The sequence below is a fragment of the Xiphophorus couchianus genome, chromosome 3 (assembly GCF_001444195.1).
Source record: "Xiphophorus couchianus chromosome 3, X_couchianus-1.0, whole genome shotgun sequence".
Lineage (NCBI taxonomy): Eukaryota > Metazoa > Chordata > Actinopteri > Cyprinodontiformes > Poeciliidae > Xiphophorus > Xiphophorus couchianus.
The window spans coordinates 13,879,126-13,898,543 of NC_040230.1; the positions used below are offsets into that span (position 1 = coordinate 13,879,126).

The 19,418-nt window shown below is 38.6% G+C and overlaps 1 protein-coding gene across 1 annotated transcript; it reads left to right on the forward strand.

The window, feature by feature from the left end:
* The first annotated feature begins 6,015 nt into the window (after positions 1-6,015).
* On the forward strand, positions 6,016-18,124 carry leng8 (leukocyte receptor cluster (LRC) member 8). Its single transcript, XM_028012892.1, has 16 exons — positions 6,016-6,062; positions 6,181-6,335; positions 7,048-7,171; positions 7,973-8,107; positions 10,564-10,641; positions 10,884-11,304; positions 11,416-11,587; positions 11,655-11,825; positions 12,012-12,260; positions 12,354-12,512; positions 13,038-13,332; positions 13,716-13,817; positions 13,914-13,982; positions 14,072-14,201; positions 14,284-14,491; positions 14,702-18,124. The coding sequence occupies exons 2-16, from the start codon at positions 6,295-6,297 to the stop codon at positions 14,862-14,864; spliced, it is 2,517 nt and encodes an 838-aa protein (XP_027868693.1). The 5' UTR covers positions 6,016-6,062; positions 6,181-6,294; the 3' UTR covers positions 14,865-18,124.
* Positions 18,125-19,418: the final 1,294 nt, after the last annotated feature.

Sequence of the window (19,418 nt, forward strand, 5' to 3'; positions counted from 1 at the left end):
AAAGGGATGGGCATGGACTGAGGAAGTGACGCGACAGTTTGTTTTTTTTTATCTCTCTCTTACTGCGAAGAGAGAGGAGCAGCAGCTGGATTAAACCGGACTTTCCGGACAGTTAGAAGGCACTCAAACGCATCTCAGCGCTGTTAAATCAGTGCGTAAAAACTTTATTTAGGTCAGAGTCTGTTTTTTAACTTAATCAGATATATTTATTTATCCCTTTTGGATCCCTCGGTATTTGTTTTTTTGTACTTTATTATTTTATAAAACTGCGGTGTACTCATAAAATGTACACAATTTGACCAAGTTGAGTATTTTTTGTGCAAATTTTTCCATCAAATGTCTTTTAAATTGAACAGAGCATTTGGTGTCCCTTCATCATTTTCTTGCATTGTTTTTAATACACTGCCACTGCAATTTAATTTCTATTTTTCTTTGTTTTTTCTCCATTCTCAGTGTTTCCTTTATTTTGTTTTCCACTATCATGTAATTATTTATTTTTTTTTACATGTTTTGAAGTCTACAAGTTTGTATGTATTGGACGGGAAGAAAATGTACTTTTTGGATTTTTAGCATCTTTGCAGAAACAAAATGGATCAAATTTAATGTTTTTGACCCTAGTAAAAAACATCCAGTTTGGAGCTAAAGTTAGACTTGTTTCACTACATCATCACCTCTGGTGAGGTCAAAAGACATTTATTATTAAAAAACAAAAGACAAAGTATATTTAGACATATTTCCATGCTAATCTTTAAAATAGCTGTTTTGTTTGTCCAGCGGAAACACATGGTGGACAAAACAAAGAGACCTCTGGGGGTAAAACATTAAAACTTTGCATTGTTCCTTAGCATAGTAGGCGATTACCCTGATACTCCTTCATTTAATGAAAAGTGGCCTAGATATAAAAATAAACTTGAAAGAACAATAAAGTGGTAAAATCATCAGTTATATATGTATTGTTATTATTCATTGTTAATAAAAACCCAAAACCACAGTCACTTTTTATTGTTTTGTTATGTTAAAACCACAAACTCTGATGCATTTATTTTAATTTTATGTAATAGAACATGGAAAGGTAGTCCATAAGAGACATGGTTTTCAAGATTTTTTACAAGTAAAAATGTGAAAATTGCTCTGTGTATTTATATCCAGACCTCATTAATCCTACAAACTCCTACATAAGATCCAGTGTAACAATTCCCTACAAACTCATCTAGTCAAAAACATCTAAATGTACCTGAGTGTAATTTACACCTAAATCCAGCTGTTGAATGAAAAAGATTTGTTAGAAAATATTAGTCAATAAACAGCATCATGACCAAAAAGCACACCAAATTGGTTTAGGAGAAGTTAAAACAGGTTTATAGAATAAAATAATAATCCAAGGTTTGAACATCTTACAGAGCTCTGTTCAAAAATTTAAATATTAAACCTACCAAGACATGGACAACTGCTAATATTGGGTTTTAGAACATAAATACCTTTTAGAGAGGCAATGTAAACATGTAGTGAAATGAAGCATCCCACATTTTAGAAATTTAATTAAAAATTTGTAGTTTGCATCATAATGATCAATAGGAAGGACTATGTAAAAAACGCATTGCTTTCATAATTAACACAATTCTGTTAATGGATGACCAAAGCTGACATAATTTAAAATAAAAGCAGTTGTTGGTCCTCCATATCTGTAATGGAAGTTTTAAGCAAATAAAACATAAAAAGAATTTGCCTTTTTATAAGCTTCGTATTTTAAAACATTCATTAGGTCTTCATCACTTTGGGCCACGGTTCTGAAGAGACCCATGTGATTTCAAACTGCAGGTTACGTGGAAAACAACAATTGCTCAAATCTGCTTAGGTTTCATTGGGGAGTGGTGAGAGGGAAGACATAGGAAGTCCTGTTCGCAGCTTCCAATAGGCTGTTGGGGACACAGCAAACATGTGGAAGAAGGTGCTCTGGTAAGATAAGACCAAAACTGAACTTTCTGACCCACAAGTAAAAGACTGTGTGTGGAGGCAAACTGCACATTTTGCAGATCAAACATTTCCTTGTGAAACATTGTGGTGGACCCATCATGCTGTGGGTGAACGTTTCTTCAGCTGGGACATAAAAGTCACAGTTGTTGGGAAAGTGGATGGAGCTTAAAATAAAATAAAACTTGTTAGAAGCTGCAGACAACATGAAACTGGGGTGGAAGTTTAACTTCCAGCAGGATAAAAATCTCTTAACACAGCCAAAGTTACGTTGGAATTGATTAGACATACGCTTACTCATGTGTTAGAATGGCCCAGTCAAAGTCCAGATCTAAAATAAACTGAGAGTGAGTTCACTCATCACTCAGTCTGACTGCGACTTCTCCAAAATCTACTGAACAGCTCTTGATTTAGCTGTAAGATTGATGTATTTTTGTATTTTTTTTAACTTCACTCTTTGTAAATACATACCTGGATATAAAATTTGATTTATCTGTATTTCCTTTTATTTTTTTCTACAAAACAGTACTCAACTTTCCTAAAACATCGTTTGATTAAAATATTAAGTCATACATTTTGTACCCCCGGAGAGCATTTGAAGCTGTACGCTGCTAAATTAACCTGCACTGCGTGTGAATATATTATTTAAATAAAAACATGCAAAAGATCCAAAATAAAATATTTGGGAGAGGAGGAACTCAGTCTCAGTGGGTTCCCCTGATGTCTTAAACACAGATATGCAGACTGTGATTAGGCAACACAGGCTTAGCAAACACATTTAATTACACTGTGAAATATTACGAAGGACTGGAGCAAAAATAAACTGCAATTATGTTGACATTCATGGAATGCATGTCGAAGACGTTGAGGTTTTAACACGGCCACACCTAGTTGACTACACATTTTTTAAGGGTGGCTGCTTCATATTTTGTTAGCTGTACCCTTTAGCCTAAAAGTTCACTGGCCTTCCTCAAGAGTACTGAGAAAAAGATGTGGAAGTGGACCAACATTTTGAGATGTTTTTTTTATCTATTGTCCTGTGCTTTCAAGCTTCCTTCCATGGGTTAAAGAAACAAAAATCCCAGGTATTCAGACAATGGTACTGGGTGTTGAGTCACTGTTTGTTGGATCCTGTAGCAAACATTCAGCATACTTGTGTGATGATGTAGTCGACAAGACAATATCAACCAGTCATTCATACCCCAGGCACATGTTGTCAGTCACTGTGAAACAGGCAGGAAATTACACGAAAGCTGCTCCACTAAAATCAGACAGCGTTGCTCCCACAGAGGGCATTTATTATAGTAGTTATACATATATACTTACATACTCAACACACGATTACAAATGTAGAGCTTAGGGATCTGATGGTAGGAATATTTCTTTGTTGGATTTGGCAGAAAATAAGACAAGTATTTCTACAACAACATTTGGCATTAGGAGTTATAAATGACTTGAAGGTTTTGGGGGATTAGTGTGGGAGAGACTCTGGCAGGAAATGACTCCCCTCCCTGTGACACACACACACACACACCCCAACGCACGCATACACACACACAAACGCACACACATCCTGCAGCTGCACAAGCTCCACAGGAAGGCAATGAGGGAGAAGAGCTCTAAGATCTACAGAGCTTTAAACAACTGGCTCTTCTCACTGTCATTCAAAAGCCTTCAGTTATTCCACATCTTAATATTTATATCCCAATGGTTTTAAGCGCTGCTGATAGTTCTTGGGCCTTTTTTTTAATATTGACTGATTTTTTGTTCAGTAATAATAATAATAATAATAATAATAGTAATAATAATAATAATAATAATAATAATAATAATAATGACGCCATTTACTTACAAGTATATTTTACTCTGACTTGACAGATTTCTTCTTCCTCTGTCTCTTTTTCTTTTTTCACTTTATTGTTGTGCCTTCTTGATGTTATTAGAGTTTCATTTATTCATTCGCTTTTGAATTTTAAGCATTTTCATGCTAGTTACTGTAGTATTTGGAAAACAGAAATTATTTTCTGGTTTCAAATATGAACTTCTGACAAGTATAAACTTAAATTATATGTTAACTAAGACATAAACAATTCTCTCCTCCAACAGTAATAAAGAGTTAGATGAGAACCAGGACTGGTGACTGACCATGGGAGGTCAAAGTTTAAGGACGGAAAGTACAGATCTTTGTGCTTTTTCTACTTCCCGTTTGAGGGAAAGTATGTGTATGCAGGCTAGTCATTTGTGAAACATAAAGTTTATTCTTGATATAAAACTGTATATCTAAGTTTTTACCGTAGATGTACTTACTTTGGACAGTCAGCACTAAAAGCGTTCTTATTATGCCATTATTACCCTTATAAACGATTTCCACTTAAAAATATTAATTAAACACTTTACTAATCCTAAAAAAAACCTGTTAAATGGAAGCCATAAGGCACGTTTCATACACTAATACAGAGTCAATATCTTGCAAAAACAAAAAAAAAATACAATTTAAAACTTTAATTCACCGTAACTGTGGCTCATATAGTCTTCAGAGATTTCATAGCTAATGGTTTATTAACTGTTTATTAATAATTTTGAATGGGATACTTACTGAGCTTTCTGTTTTATTTATCCACATAGATTTCCAGATTTCCATAGATTGGTCCAGATTTATACATCAGATCATTATGTTTACAGCTGAGTTGTTACCATAAAGATAAGGTCTTTATCAAATTCCTGCATGTTTCTTGCTTCAAAACTCTCTACAAGAGACAACAGAGGCTAGAATGAGGCGTACACATAGATAACAGACAAACTGACCCAACAAGCGGAGCCATAACACTTGTGAGAAGTACGTGATCTTTTTTACTTTTCATAATTTCCTACTTGTTTCATTCACTTATTTCTTAGCACAACTGGAAATGTGTAAAATAAATAAATACAATTAAAGAGGAAAATAATCAGCATTCATATTTAGGGAATAAGTGTCTAGAATGTGTTGCTATTATGTACAAGTTCACATCAATGCTGATTTAAATGCAGGGTTTGTTACTGTTTTTATACGTCTTTGTGCCACTTTTAACTATGAAATATGTTTTAAATCAGTATGAATGTATTTGAAAATGTTTTAAACCAACGTTTTTGTTTGCTTTCCTACAAATAGTTGGGCTTTCTGGTCAAATTTCAGCGGTTTGAACCAAAAGATCACCAAGCTTTCTCTGTTTTAGCAGAAGTTTAATTGTTTTCTCACTCTGCTGGAAGCTCACTCATTTACATTGTAAATTTAACAGTGATGGTAAATTCCTGGCAAAGCAATACTTTGAAAGGTGAAACCTTTTGTCCATAAATATGTTAATTTAGCTCCGGTTTGAGGTTATAAAACTTCAAATGTGGATTCTAATTGTTTAATTGTTTGACAATCGAAATTCAGATGAAAATACCTGATTTAAAAAAATTAAAGTATAAACGTGTGATAATTGGACTGAAGTCTACCCCCGCTGCGCAAGGTTTGCAACACAAAAATATCCAACACAGTGGTTTAACTGTTAACTGAAATAATCTTCCCAATATTTGTCGTATAGGTAAGCTATTTACAAAATTCAAAATAAAGTGGACATATAACATTATTAACAACAGAAAAGAGAAATATATATAATATATATATTATTATATATAATAGATATATAAAAGTACAGTTTCGTTTTATTATGCTGTAAATCTAATGCTTTGTTTTCCTTTCCAACACTGAACTTTCAGGTGAGAAAGTGACTAACCGCGACAAGACATATTTGGCTAAGTATACCCTGCGCCTGTCTGCTAAGGCATAAAGAAGTCGCTTTATTTTGTTTTATGGGCAGAACAAGTTACAAATACTGTTTCAAAGTAAACTTAAACTCTAAATGTGGTTGGCTAAGGGGAACGGGAAGCAGGACAGTATATGAGCGCAGTTCGTGTCGCAGTTCTGCCTGTAAGACACTACGCTGGGGGAAATAAACAAGGGGAGGCCGTTGGCCGACTTGGCCAGTTTAACTTATCTGCCATTTTGTAGCTCTGTAGTTTGCTCAGACGGAGCTGTTCGTCAACGCAGAAGGAACAGATACATGAATGTCTGCTTGTTTTCTTTTAATTTACCTCTTGTGTTAGGGTGTATTAACGTTTATTTTCTTTGTTTAGATAATTGTATTCGCTATCAACTGATTGTCCCCACTGTAATTTACATTTCAGGTTGGATTTTTAGTGTTGTTTACCTTCTGAGGGATTTTAGAGGAGCTAAGGCTAACGGTGTTAGCCTAGTTTTTCTGGTTAGCTTTCTGAAGCTAACGGCTAATCTGTAGTGAAATGGCGGCCAACACGGCTCAGGCGACCACTACAACCAACTGGTAGGTCACACTCTTTAAAACGAGAACGTTAATTTAGTTCAAATAAATATCGTGTGATGAACATACATCATGTCTTTAATTTGTTTTGTTTTATTTCATTACCGGTAATGGCATTAGGTTTATGCCTCGCTTACAGGAAATGTGCGGGGTTGTATGTAGGCCGTTGATACGGCTAACGGAAGGGTAACGCGTTAGTTGCAGTTATTTCGCTAAAATGTAACTTTAAAAAAATGCAATTTATTAAACGTTCTGTATCTGACAATGTGATAATAGGTCAAACATATTATGCTGGGTTAATAACGGAGAAACTCGATGCTTGTCAATGTTTTTAAAAATGAAAAGTTGGGATACATCCCCATTAAAAATATGAAAATAAAAACGTATTTTTTGTTTTCATAAATTCTAGGGTGTTGCATTTCTCGAAAAATGAGGTGGCAACAGCTAGAAAGCAGAAGGGTACGGTAATCTAGTTCACGTTTGCAGAGATTAAATATCATAGCTTTTGAGCTGGGCCAGTCCTAATGTGTTGCTGATGCAAATAAAGCAAATGCTGCTTTACTGCTCCTGACCTGACGTGTTTGGGTAAACCCTAATCTGTGGGGTAATTCGTTATGTTATTGAGACTTTGTTGTCCTGATCCAGTCAGTTTTTGAATTCTAGCAAAAATATCTGGCAAACGCATCCCAAGTATTTGTATTTTTGTTGATGGCAGGTCCTACGGCCCTGCTGCAGATGGCCATGTGCATGAAAATCCAGAATGGGAAAAAGCACGACAAGCACTTGCATCAATCAACAAAACTTCTAAGAATTCACAAGATAACAGAAACACGGCCGAGGTTTGTGCTTCATCTCTGTTGCAGCTTACCTGTTTCACACTACAGAATCTATGAACCTATGGGTGTACTAAATCTTCAGATGCTTAATCATTGGTTGCTTTCATTTCAAACCCAGAATTGTTATTGATACATAATAGTAATACTTTAAAGAGTTGCTATGAATGCAATCACTTTTTATTTTATTTTTTTTTAATTTTGTTTCACATGCAAGATTTACTTTAAAGTGTTATTATGTATGTGGCAAGAAGTGCAATTAAGACACTCATTATCATGGAAAAAGTTAAGAATTTATATTTATTTTGACAACTATGTCCAATTGATTAAGTCTACAAAACACCAAAGTTAATAATCATTTTTCATTGTTGGTTCTGAAAGGGCATCATTTAAATCAATATATTTTAATATTTGATTATTGTATACTGTTTAGCTATGCATTTTATAATGACGATGATTGAATGATTTTAAATACTTTTTTATTGCCTATTTTGTAAGCATCACAAAAGAAATAAAATCACATTTAAGTCCATATTGCCCATCCTTAATGTTAAGAAACATTAAATCAAATGGTTGCATCTGTCACTGTGTAATTTAAGGCCTTTGCCACTTCTGATCAGTAAATATCGATCCACTCTTAACTTCAGTTAAGGACATTACCACAGATATGTCTTAATTAAGCTGTTTAGTGCTTGTCCTTTGGGTTTTGCTAAAGCATCTTGTAGTTTACTTTGACTTCTGTTCCTATTAAATGCTTGTTTATTATTGTTAATACAAAAGATTTTGTTGTTGTGTTGGTAATTTTAGGCAGGCCAGTTTCAGGCAGCAGTTGGTGACTCTGCTGCTCTTCAGCAGCAGCAGTACTATCCATGGTACCAGCAAACTCAGCAGCATTACCCTGGATACACATACCCCTACAACTACTACTACCAAATGGGACCTGTGAGTACAGAGGAAATAAATTGCTCATAGATTGTGTTTAGCAGGCTTATTTTGTACCAACAAATTGGTGTATTCTATTTTTTATGTGTCTATAATCAGAGTAATTGGAAAAATTTTTCCTAATGGCTTTTGCTTTTGTTAAAACACACTTGGCTCAATAAAATACTGAAATAGACTTTTACTATTAGTTTTACACTGTTACCATTAAAGAAAAGAAGCAAAGTTAGCCAATTTCCTGTTAATATCTGCCAAACTCCCCAGTTTTGTGGAGAGATTGTGGCATACAACTTTTAATCTTTTGCTCTGACGGTGCTGATCAATTAAAGGGGAACTGATATGTGCATGGACATAATTATGGCGCAAGGGGTCGATTTTGTTTTTACCCAAGGCTGTGCATCCTACAATGCTATTTTAAATATACAGTGTCGGGCTACGCTTACCGTATTTTCCACACTATAAGGCGCACCTAAAAACCTTCAATTTTCTCAAAAGCCGACAGTGCGCCTTATAATCCGGTGCGCCTTATATATGGACCAATATTGAGCCACAACAGGTCTCGCAACTACGGGAAGCAGCCGCCGACTTCATTTTCCCCCGTGGAAGAAGAAACGGGAAAGCAGACGCCGACTTTATTTTTCCCGTAGAGGAAGAAACGAGGAAAGCAGACGCCAACTTCATTTTCCCCGTAGAAGAAGAAACAGGAAAGCAGACGTTAACTTCATTTCCCCCGTAGAAGAAGAAACGGGAAAGCAGACGCCAACTTCATTTTCCCCGTAGAAGAAGAAACGGGAAAGCAGACGCCAACTTCATTTTCCCCGTAGAAGAAGAAACGGGAAAGCAGACACCGATGCAGCCAGCGGTGCAAGCTGGGTTTTGTGTAAAGACCCCAAAATGGCTCCTATTAAGAGACACGCTTACAACGCAGAGTTTAAGCTCAAGGCGATCAGTCACACAGTAGAACACGGGAATGGGCTCTTTGCACCTGCCGCGCTGACGTCACAACCGCATGCGCAAATGCGGCTCTCTTTTTTCGCTTTGAGTTACCATGACAGCTAGAAAAGACAAAGTCTTATTTCAGACGCAAATAAAACAATACTATGAACATTGCTGCCTTCCTAATATAATGGGCTTTTAAGTTTTCATGGATTTCCAAACGATCCTGAATTAAGAAGACGGTGGCTTGTAAATATTCATCGCTACCAGTTAAAGCTAACGCCGCACAGCAAAGTTTACAGCCTTCACTTCACTCCGGATCAGCTTCTTCAGCCTAAAGAACAAGATAAAGGAGCTTCCTGTGTTATTTCCATGGAATCACTTCTGTATTCAGCCTGAAAGAGAGTTTATGGGAACGAGAGAGCAGACCAGAGCCAGACAGCTGAGCTACTGATCCGCCGGTACACACTGCTGTAAACACCGTCCTGCTTCACAAGAAACATGCAAAACTAATAAAGCGAAGTAACACGGAAACCTTAAGGAACACGGCCATATTTTTCTAAAAGCAACAACTTTGAACCTGAACAGTCAGCTGAACTAGAACTCCAACACCAGAGCTACTGTTAAGTTATGGGCTTGTTGTGTTTCAGAAGCGAAAAGCCTGAACCGTAAAATCCCCATTACTTGGTCTCTGACAATAACGACAATAAACCACGTAATATACTTGAACATAAGGTAAAAACATTGTCCGTTAGAATGGATGAAAAATGTTTAGATACTTAAATAGCACATTTTTACAAGAAAAATGTCCGGCATAAGCTAAAGCTAATGTTAGCCACAAAGTTTAAAGAAAGTAAAACTCACCTTCGTATCTGTGTATAACGAGGCGAACATCTTAAAACCTTTCTCCAGCTTATTGTCGGGGCTTCGGCTCGATGTACATCATTAAGCTGAGGTGCAAAGAACCCATAAAGCAGCAGCGAGAGAATTTAACATGAACAATCAATGGTGCGGAAGTGGAGGAAGCAACAGCTGTTCATTTTGGGAATGAACGGAGTTTTCAGAACGCTGGTTTGTAATCTATTAATAAAGTTTGACTGACCTATCTGACTATTTTGTCGACATTCCCTTTGTCGCAGTTCCATCTAATGAATGCATAACGTAACCCCAGCCTCTACTGTAGCGTCTATTCTATGCGCCTTATAATGCAGTGCGCCTTATTTATGAAAAAAGTTTTAAAATAGGCCATTCATTGAAGGTGCGCCTTATAATGGGGTGCGCCTTATAGTGCGGAAAATACGGTAATTTTAAAAAAAAAGTGCAACTGTGATATTATTGTGAGTGCATAAATGCATCTAGTAGCCTGCCATTTATTGCACCAAACAAATTCTTTAGAATCATTGATCATGTTTCACAGCTTGATGAGATTTGATTGTTTAGTTGAAACAATATCTCTGGTCTTCAGTAAAATGACAACTGACAAAAAAAATAAGTCAGATTTCCTGTTCTTGTGTCTCTTTCAGTATGGCGCTGCATACCCACCAAATCAGTATGGTGTGCCTCAAGGAGCATATCCAGGAACTCCAACTTCTAATGGACAGGTATAGAGTGTATTTTTCTTTGAAGTAACATTTTAAATTACTTTTAGATGATGAGTTATGGTAGTGACTGTTTTGGAATCAACAAACAAAATCAGATCTTCTGACGAAGCAGTCAAGATATGATTAAATTTATAAATTAAATTAGAAACCAGTGGATTTTTCTTTTGTTTTTGTTATCGTTGTTGTTGCTTGATGCACAGTTGTGTGGAAGTTTTCCTGATTCTACTGTTTTGTTTTCACAGCCTCCCCCTGTGCCTGGAATGGAAGACCAGACCCCAAACTACTCCCAACCACAGCCCCCTCCACCCGCCACCCCCCAGCCTCCCCAGAGCCCAACCACCTCAGAGAATCCCCCACCCCCACCACCCTCACCTATCCCCCCTCTCCCCAATTCCCAGTACGCCCCGCCTGCTTCGCAAAATTCTTACAGCAACAACAATAGCATGTCATACCCGCCCAGTGACCCCAACCAAATGCAAGTGTACAATCACTCCCAGGGCAGACCAAACTATGGCCAGAGTTTCCAGGCGCCGAACTCCTACCAGCCTTCTCAGAATAATTCCCAGCAGCAACAGCTGCAGAGTCAGTACTCACCTGGGCCGGGCCGCGGAGAGGCCAATAAAAACCAAAAACAAGGACAGCAGATCTGGCACCGCATGAAACGTGAGCTTTTCTTTTTCTCACATTACAGCTTCCCCATCATTAGTTTTTATGTTGCTTTCTTGGAGGGAAAACGGTGATAATTGTTTGCTTCAAATGTTTTTGCTCTCACAGAGGCACCAGGAATAGCACCGGTTAAATTTAATATTTCCAAGAGGCCCTATCAGGTTCAGTGTTCCCCAGTTTCCAGTCAGGCTTTCCAACCAGGTGAGCAGCCCACCGGGTTAAATCAGGCTCCTTCCTCACCAGCTACTGCCAGCACTGCTCCCGGAGCGGCCCAGATGAGGTCAGACTTGCTTTACTCATTCTTTAACAACCAGATGAACTGGTAATGACCTTAAATTCCTCTCCAGACCCCAGGACTGGCCGCAAGCGATGAAAGAGTATGTGCAACGCTGTTTCACCGCCTGCGAAACGGAGGAAGACAAGGATCGTACCGAGAAGGTGTTAAAGGAAGTCCTCCAGGAGCGTCTGAAGGATGGTTCTGCCTACACAATTGACTGGACCCGTGAGCCGTTACCAGAGTGAGTTCAGTTCTGGCTTTGAATACTGAAATTGTTAGTAGAAGCTAATTACTGCCAGGAAGATGTTAGTTTTATTTTCTTTTTGGTTTTGACCAGTCTTGTGAGTTAATTGCTCTCTTAAGGAGGTGTTCTCATAGCAAAGCATCAGTAAAGTTTTGTCTGAAGCTGGGCTTTTGTTTTCCACAGATTAAAGATAAAGCAGTCTCGTTGGGAAACTGTTCTACCCCAGAGAACATCAGATAACTCCATGATGCGTGGAGGAAGTACAATGGGGGCTGCTTCCAGGGGCAGAGGAATTGGCCACAGGTTAGGTAACTACAGGAACATTTTTTCTCAAAGGAGTCCATCGTCTAGTTCATCGCGATCCTCCTCCCGCTCTCCTTCGCCTTCTCACGGCCGACACAGAGATCGAAGCAACCAAAGACACAGGCGCAGGTAAGATTCAAGTCTTGCCCTCCTTTGCTTCGAATACTTGAAGTGTCCTGTATGCTGATTGCTAAGATGTCTGATGTCTACCTACCTGTCCAGTGATTCTGGCTCCCAGTCAGACAGCAGCATGTCCAGCGACCTGCAGCCCCAGCTGTCAAGACGAGGACAGAAAGGTGGGCGCGGTCGCGGTAACGACAGGGATAGGGGACGTGGAGAGAGAGGCAGAGGAAGAGGAGGAAAGGCCAACAGAGGAAGACGGTAGGATGAACATCTCTAGAATTTACTAGTCATTGATTTATTTATCATTCCTGTTCTTAAGTGGTGAATAAATGTGATATTTGGGACTCAGTTTTGTAAAGCTTTATCATCTGATACCAATTTTCTCTTTAAGAGCTATAATTGGCAGCCCTTCCTACTGTGTTGTAAAATAATATTTTACTCTAAAATGACAGTTTCCTTTAGCATTTTATATTGGTAATGAGCATGAATTGCTCTAACTACTGTAGTGTAGTTAAACCACCACTTTGACAAAACATTTGTTAGGCACAAATTGACATCCTGTGGTAAACCTCTGCTTTTCCTTCTTCTGCAATGACATCACACTGAAGAGTGTAGTCTTTAGTAAAATGTAGTTGTGTGTCGAGATTATTTATTCACTGATGGGAAAAATAATGAAGTTTTAATCCGGGGCAGTCAAGCTGAAAGCACTAGCCAGTTTCTCAATGTATCTCTAATGTGCTTTTGTTTTACAAAAGCTTTACATTTTAAAAATGTGTCTTTTAGGAACATGGATGATTCAAATGCAACTGTTGGAAAAAAGAGGAAAGGGGGAAGCGCTGGTATGGACTTCCATGACCCAAACAGGGAAGCTAAGAAGCAGAGCAGAGCAGCTCGTTTTCAGAAGCAGCTTCGCTCTGAGCCGCTGGTTCTCTCCATCAACTCCCTGGATCTGCCTGATGGGACCCAGGAGAGCCTCAGCTGGGAGGACTGCCCCATCGTGGGCTCATGTCATGACATCACCAAGCCCTACCTGAGGCTCACCTGCGCCCCCGACCCTTCCACTGTCCGCCCCGTACAGGTATGCCATTCAGAAGATGCAAACACAAATTCCCCTCAGTTTTTACCCATATACTGGACAGTTTGTAATTTTGGATCATAGTAGTTAAATTTATGTTTACTTGAAAATTAATTCCTCTGAGTCTAACGAATTTCTACATAACTTCACATCATGTTCCAACTAGAGTTCTTTTTCCTTTTTTCCCCCCAATGTCTGACCTAGAAGAAAAGAAGTAGTGAGGAGCTTTTTTCTTCATAAAAAGCTCCTCACTGCATCCGGTTGTACTTCTTCTGCATCTTTGACCTGTTCTTTTAAAATGATAGAGTTAAATGTTGACAATGTTTGCAGCCTTCAGAGACTAAAGATCTCACGTTTGAACTGTTTCCATTCTTGTCTTCTGTCAGGTGCTAAGGAAGTCCCTGCTAGCTGTAAAGGCCCACTGGAAAACTAAGCAGGACTACGCTTATGCATGTGAGCAGATGAAGTCCATACGACAGGACCTCACGGTGCGTTGAATTAGCCTGCTGTCATTTTAGTCTCCTAATTTAAAACAGAAAAAAATATCAACTAAAAAATAACTTTTGTTACTGTGTCCCTGCCAGGTCCAAGGCATTCGAACTGACTTCACAGTGGAAGTGTATGAGTGTCATGCACGCATCGCCCTTGAAAAAGTGAGATTTCGTTTGTGTTTTTGTGTATGTGCTTATTTTTTGCAAAGGTGTGTTTTCTAAGCTTATCTTATTGCTGTTTGGACTCTTAGGGAGATCATGAGGAGTTCAACCAGTGCCAGACTCAGCTGAAGGCCTTGTACAAGGATAATCCCTCAGAGAATATTGGCGAGTTTACAGCTTATAGACTGCTGTATTACATGTTCACTAAAAACTCTGGAGGTAAGCTTGCATCTTTGTGTCATAATTGGTCTAAAAAAGGCAACATTTTTCAGCGTTTTCATGTTGGCCCCTTTCCCTCCAGATCAGATCACCGAGCTGGTGTACTTGACCCCGGCTCTGCGAGCGGATGAGTGTGTCGCTCATTCTCTTGCACTCCGTGCCGCCTGGGCGCTGGGGAACTACCATCGTTTCTTTAAGCTCTACCAGGAAGCGCCACGCATGGCTTCTTATCTCATTGACAAGTTTGTAGAAAGAGAGAGAAAGCTTGCTCTTCGGGCCATTGTCAAAACGTGAGTTATGCTCCAGAAATCAGGATTTTCATTAACTGGAAGCCATAATGATAGAAGTTACAAAAAGTGAACACTTGAAATGCGGCACTCAGCAAGTTTAACTTTTTTTTTTAATATTGATGGTTATATGGGTTCGCCCGAGTATTCCACACTTTTAGTTGCTTCATGTATAGCTGACATGTCTTCCTCTCTCTTCTTCTGTGTTCACAGATTCAGACCCGACCTTCCTGTTGAATATGTGCAGAAAACTCTGGGCTTTCCGTGTTTAGACTCCTGTATGGCCTTTTTAACTGGGCTAGGTGTTTCATTCGCCCCCTCCGACCCCAAAAAGATAGACTGCAAAGCCAGTACAGCCTGCTTGGCTGCTTCTTGAGGGAGGGCGGTGGTAGGGTGACCTTGTTGAGGGAGACAGAGGGATCAGCATAGATCCTTACTTTCTTTGCAAAGCCCTTCAGAATGTAGAAGCAGGCAGTAGTATCCATATAGATACTCACTAGTACACTCAGTCTTTACACATCCATTCAAGACATTACCTTGTCTTAGAAAACAGCAGATTAATAATTAAAGACTGTCCAAACACACTAAATTGGTTGAACAACAGAGGGAACAGTTTTATACGTGGGGTTAGATCATCTAAGCACTAAGCATTCACATCTAGGTCAGGGACCCTCATGGATCCTTTCCCTCTCCCCTCGCAGATTTTAGTGCTAACAGTGTTCTGTTATGTTTTTCCTTCCTCAAGTCAACAGCTTAAAGACCTGAAGATCCAAGTCTCAAACGGGTCCCCGTCAAGTCGTTCTCTGCCCTCTGGAGCCTGCAGAACCGCCCCGGTGCGACTGGTTGCTCGCAAAGACTGTGAGAAGATGGCGGTTCTATTTCAGGAAGAAGAGCTGGTGGTTTGTATCTCCCGTCCGGCGTCCCGTCTGCCTGTGGCGTCAACCTGAAAGAAAAGGACTGAGGTGTGAATTGCTGCTCCTGAGCTTCTACTCTGATGGGCTCTAACACAGCAGCGCTGCAAAGAAGTCCCACGTTTCAGGAGCACTGACTTTATTTCTGATAAGCGTTCATCAAGATGAAGCGGATTCGATCGACCACTAGATGAGGTTCTGCTTCCCTTGGCGTCAGGTAAAAGGTCCCACCGGCGTCTGGAATCCAGCACGTCTCCGTTCTGCCGGACCGCAGCGACGAGGCCTTTCTGCATCCATCGGGACGTTTTAGCAGCCATTATACAGAAACGCCGCTACGGAGAATCTGCATCCTGACAGGGCCGCCAAGGAGAACCGACTGGTTTGTATGCTGCTCTGTGTCTGCAACGCTGGTAAGAAAGAGGAACTTCTGGAAGGAGCTGGATGGTGGCACAGCTGAGGCGTCTTCACTCAATGGTTTTGTTTTCTTCTTCTTTGGACAGCAGTATTGGCTTTTCTTTCATAGAATGGCAGAAGAATTATGAAATGTGTCAGGGTTCAGGGAAAATTCACAGGTAGATTTTTGCACAGTAAGGGTTCTAATAATTTAGCAATGTCAAAAAAAAGTTTTACAGCACACATGCACTCTACTGTCTGAGAAGTGCATAATGTAGTTTGCAAAATAAGTTTTAAACAGATGTAGACAGTAATTTAAGAGTTCAGTGAACCAAGTGCAGATTAGTACTTTTGCCAAACTCATTGTTTCTATGAAATTTGTAAAATAAAAGTTTCAACTAATTAAAAAGTTTAAAAACTTGAACTGTAAATGAAAGATATGTCTAATTGGATGTTTTTCACTTTGTCATGAAATGTTCAGCAATATTTAGGGAGCTTTATATATATATACTTTTTTGTTTTTTACCATCCAGAATGCCAGTAGTTAGTTCCGGTGATGGAGATCTTTGAAGTTCTAATTGGGTAAAGCTTTGTCTCATTATTGTGGTAAATGAACCCCAGAACCAAACAACAGATGTCTTTTGCTGCTTGTCAAATTATTCTGAAGCTCGTCTCTCCTGCTCTCCTAAATGGGGAAACTTCAGCTCAGTATTATGGAATGATCAGAGCAGATGTTAACCTCGGTGTATTAGACTTGTATTACAACAAGGGGAGCTGCAGGCTTGTTGTACAAGCTCGATAAGAAATATTGTAAATATTGTCATGTTTGAAATTTTGTTTTTATTTAAATAGTGAATACTTTTTTGTTTACTCCTGGGTAAGTTTGAGAGTTCCTTTATTTTCATAAATGATTTATGCGACTTGCTTTTGGATGTTTGTGGGGTGGTGGTGGTTGTGCTACGCGTTGTGGCGATTTTTACTGCAGTGAATAAGAAATCAAAATACCACGTTCCAAGATGTCAAGCTAAGACTCCATGATGTGTGGGAAATGTGACAAATCAGTAACAAGTGAATGGGTCGCAGTAATTTGATCGTTGTTACTACAGATATTTTTGACAATGATTTCAACTTGTCTTTTCTTTCCCCCTTCATCCACCCTCTCCTCTGCCCCCCATCTTTCCCCCTCCTTCCACTCCCCGTTCCCACGCACCGCCACGCCTCTCGTTCTTCAGCTCGTAGCGCTGGGGCATTGCAGGAGCACACGGAGTGAGGAAGTGGGTGCACCTCCTCCAGATGGCTGCCGGAGAGAGTGAAGCTGTGAGCAAGTCCTGATTTGACCTGCCCACACTGCAGCCATGCAGCTGGTTGAAAACAAGGGAGCCTCTCTTATCGAAATGTATAAACATGCCCTGCTGCTGATGTGGTTCTTTGCTGCTAATCCAAATATTGAAGATGTTGGGTTTTAGTTTTAAAGATGATGACCTGTCAATGACCCTGTTCCGATGGTTTCTGTTTGTCCAGGTGCATTTGCTCTGTTTGCTTAATCTGTGTACAATTATTGGTTTCATTTTCCTTTTTTTTTGTTTTGTTTTGTAAGATTGATAGAGTTAAGTTTGAAATCTAATTGAGATCCCTTATCTAAAATGTGTCTGGACATGCAGAACGTTGATTTCTAAGTTTAGGTTTCTGAAATGTGCTCATAGGATAAGAAACGACTTTCATCTGTAACGTTTGATGTAAATTTCTACACAGGTTTCACTTGTGCAGATCTAAGGCTCAGTCTAAAGAGAATCCATCCTTTGATAACTAACTGAACATACTTTCATTTATTTTTTTCCTAGTCAGTCATGTTCATGTTTTCATTTATTTATTTTTGCTCTTTTGTTACTGTATCCCTTCATAAACTCCTTTCTTGATCCTTGACACACAGTTCTCGTCTCCCTCTTGCTTAGTTTTTCATTTTCTTCCATTTCTTCCCAGCTGGTCCGTTTAGATTTATTTCCTTCCTCTCGCCTTTCACTCTTTTTCTCACCCCTGCATGAAACTCTCTCCTCACTGAACATCTAACCAGTATTTCTCGTCATTCTCCCTTTTTTATGTCGAATTTGTTTGTGAGCATTTGCTGTGTGCAACTTGTCACCCTGACTAGTAAGTATTGTATGACATCTGCAGTGCTTTAATAGTTTATGTTGCAGCGCACTAACAAGCTGGAGGTTTATCCGCAAAGCCCCTCTCCCCATTTCCCCACTCCTATACAGATCTGAGAACGTTGCCATTTTGTATATATTGTGTAAACAATTTTTGAAATAATAAAAGTAAAGAATAAAAGGCATCTGGTCCGTGCTTTTTTTTTATTGAAAGCTGGATGAATTGGTGAACAAGTAATGACTTAAAAGAGAAATCTACAAGGATAAAGAATACCATAATGAATTATTCAAATAAGACAAATTTAATTTAGTGAATAGAGGAAGGGAAAGGTTAGTGTCAAAGGTCCTCTAGTGTTCTGCTGGTGGGTGTAAGAAGAAACATATCTACAATAAATTAATTCAGAAAAATTAAGAAAAAGATGCCTTATACTTAGAAAGAGGAAAGAAATGCATAAAAGAAGACAGACCCTGGCAAAATTAATCATATCCTGTAAATTTGAGAATAAGGATTAAGGAGAGTTCAGAAAAAAGTAAAATTGAGGAAGAGGAAAAAATCAGTACCTTATAAAGAGGTTTCAGTTTCTAAAGTTTTGGTCAAACAAAAATTTTAAAAAAGATCTTTTTGTGGCAAATCTTACAAAATCTTGAGTTTTCACTGAACACCTGTTCTAGTGAAAATGTATTTCTCTTTTATCTGAGTACCACTGACTGAAACAACAAAAAGTCAATCTTCATTTCTCAGTGGGTAAAAGACAAACATAAATATTTGTTTCATACTAAATCTTTGCACTTGTAATAACTCCTGTAAACCAATCTAGCTGCATTAAGATGTGTAGCGATCTTCACAATTCAGGTAAATGCTAACATTATATTAAATATCCCTTATTTACTGTTTAAACAGCTAAAATTATTGAAAAAACTGAAACCATTTCACACCGTAGTGTGAAAACATTTCCTTACACAGATTCATTCTTTTTTCTTTCCTGTCACTTAAATGATGATGGCCTGAGTAAATACTACTACTCCAAATACTACAACCAAACAGCTATATGAAACTAAAAATGTTTGAGAGATAGACGGTTAGGGTTGCATAAATTTGGTAACAGTTGTTGAGTTATGCAACAATTTATTAGGTCCATTTACTTTCTCTTACAGAATCATGTTGCTTCCTCCCCCTTTAATAACAAATTAAATCATAGTTTAGCCCCTTTGTCTTCTCTTTCTCCTTCTTCCTCCCCTCTATTTTTATCTTTCTTTTTAACCTTTTACCCACCTCTCTTCCCTTCTTTTTCCCCTTTCTCTCTCTCTTTCTTTTCCTTCTCCGTTTCTGAAAGCTATCACGCTCCACTGGTGAAAGTAAATCTGTTGGCCCTGACTGCTGGTCAGGACACATAAAATAATAATAATAATAATAATAATAAATAAAACTAAAACAACCCAGGAACAAAGTAGGAAAATGAGAGAAAGACAACCTAAAAA